Source organism: Alligator sinensis, unplaced genomic scaffold (assembly GCF_000455745.1).
Source record: "Alligator sinensis unplaced genomic scaffold, ASM45574v1 scaffold983_1, whole genome shotgun sequence".
Lineage (NCBI taxonomy): Eukaryota > Metazoa > Chordata > Crocodylia > Alligatoridae > Alligator > Alligator sinensis.
In genome coordinates this window covers 1,363,814-1,366,194 of record NW_005842015.1, presented here as the reverse complement: position 1 = coordinate 1,366,194, position 2,381 = coordinate 1,363,814, and the positions used below count along the sequence as shown (strand labels likewise).

Below are 2,381 nucleotides of genomic sequence, written 5' to 3'. Positions count from 1 at the left end.
TCCCCCCCTCCAATCAACAACCCCCCCCAACTCAGCTGTCTCCAAAAATATGCTCTGTCTTTGTCTTGAGAAATATATGGAACGCCATATGACCTGTGAAACCCCATGTTCAGTTGTATTCAATTTTCAGTTAGAAATTGTTAACTGGTGCAGGAGATGAAAGTATGCTTTTTCTCTTTTTTTGGGAAAGGCCACCCCCCATTTTTCTTCAAGCCCTACTTTAAGATTCACTTCCATTAAATATTACTTAGAACAGTTTCAGATTGTATCTGCAACCCACAAACCTGAATTTCACCGGTGAAAAAAAAACTGCAAGTAGAAATAAGTGCTCTTGCAAAGAAGTACCAGCAGCCGAGGTCTGAAAATCTAGCCATAAATGACTTGACCAAAGGGATATAGCAAGTTAGCACCCAGGTATGGTCTTCTGGCTGCAAGTCTTGTGCTTTTAAACCCTAAGCAGGACTTGCCTGTTGTGAGATTCTTCACAACTTATCTACCTCTGGCCTGGATGAGAATGAACTGGAACGTGTGAGGTCTGAAACAAGGTAAGAGATAAGCCATGAGATCCGTTACCTTTAGCTTGAATTCCAGTTCTGCCCTGTGGTTACTTTTCTCACAGTCAATGGTAACTTTCCCTCCAAGCTCCATTGTCATGGTACCATATAAAATTCCTGAAAGACAAACCAAAAACCCCACAATGAAGAGAATATGGTATTGGCAGAGGCAATGGGTCAACTCTGGACAACCTTGCTAAACTGCTGTAAAAATCGTGACTTTGCCCAAGATAAAAGGCATTTTTTTCCAGGAAAAAAAAATGGCCCTACAACATAGCCCAAAAACATCCATTCCTTACTCTACCTATCAAAACACAATAAATCTTTCCAGTGGAGTTTAGAGATATTCAAGGAAAGAGGTCACTCAAGGAATGGTGGGTTCACAGAGGATGTGGATAATGGCTGAGGGTCTGAAAGGAGGCAAAAGAGAAGAGTAAATGTCTACAGCAGCAAAGAAAAGGAGAAAGACTTTTGTCCCAGGATTCTACAGACACTCATGCTCATTGTCCCACTTCAAGTACCTGCGAGCTAAGTTTACTGAATAAAACACGTTAACTGTCTCTTCCCCCTCCCCATACACACACCTGTAATTTAATTGCAGCTCATTTAACTTAACTGGGATTTGTTCAAGGACAAGCCTGGCAGGCTGTCTGCTCTCCCTTGCCACCTTCTGGCAGAAAAATACCAAAACAGCTGTATGTGTAAGGGGCTATGCTGCTCCTATTTTCATCCAGGTCAAAAGCTGGGACAAATCAGGACTGCCTCAAATAAGACCCCCGATTACAACCCTTACATTTTCAAACATGCTCAGCAAGCAGTGGTTCCATTTATTTCAGGAGCTGAGGCCTCCTGAATAGTGAATACCTAGTCCAGACGTAAGGATGAATTGGGGAAGAGAAGGGTTTTTATTAAGATATTGTGCATTCTCTTCTAGTAAAGAATACTTTAATGATGGCTGCAACTGTCATGCACATATTTTCTGAAAAGTTCATTTGAAGTGAAAGCAGACTGGTTGAACTTTTAATTGAGCCTAACTTGCAGAAAAGGAACTTTTCCACCCAGGGAAAACTATAACATATTTTTATTCTCCTGTGCATTTTGAATTTTCTTTTCTACCTGGGAAAAGTGTTACAATCTCTGCTTTCTCCCTTGCCCAAGGAAGGGCATGTAAGCCTGAAAGCTCACAATTTTTTTTTTTTTGGCAATGATTTAGTTGGTCTAATAAGAGACATTACCTCTGCCAAAAGTTCTGCATATTTTCAGCTTATAGACCAACACGGTTAAAACCTGCATCCCTGCTACAAAAAGTGTAATTTACACTAGCTAACATTTCCTAAGTGGTCTCCACTCAATATGCCAAAACTATATATTCAACTACTGAAAAAATTGGTTTTATGTACGCAGGCCAAATATCAGCTAATTTTAGAATTCTGAGGACAGATTCCAAGTTTAGTGTTGAATCAGCAGCTCTGCCACTGACTTTAGTGCATATTTGAACCAGGATGATAAAACCAAAATTGGCTCGTACTATTTAAAACCAAGTCAAATAGCAATCTCACTTAAGCTGCTTTTTAAAATATGGTATTATAGTTTCAAGATCCTTTACCTATGCAAATATGGACTAACAGGGAAATTGCAGGAGAAGGTAGGGATATATTTAACTCCTTTATTCTTAAGGCACTAGATAAAGAACTTCTAGTTTAACATTAAGCATTTCAGTTATAAATCATCACAAGCCAGAAATACGTGCTGTAGTTGAGGTGTCCATGAGAGTGGAGTATTACTAGTTCTTCAACATTAGCTATGAGTTTGCAATGAATTTACTTC

The 2,381-nt window shown here is 39.5% G+C and overlaps 1 protein-coding gene across 6 annotated transcripts in view; it reads right to left on the bottom strand.

Annotated features, from left to right (window-relative positions):
* The window catches only part of OSBPL5 (oxysterol binding protein like 5), a 230,029-nt gene that overhangs the window by 18,555 nt on the left and 209,093 nt on the right, over positions 1-2,381 (bottom strand). For all 6 annotated transcript variants that reach the window (XM_006022021.3, XM_006022026.3, XM_006022025.2 and 3 more), the window contains one exon: positions 574-671. In XM_006022021.3, coding sequence (XP_006022083.1) covers positions 574-671 — 98 coding nt within the window. The remainder of the gene's footprint in view (positions 1-573; positions 672-2,381) is intronic.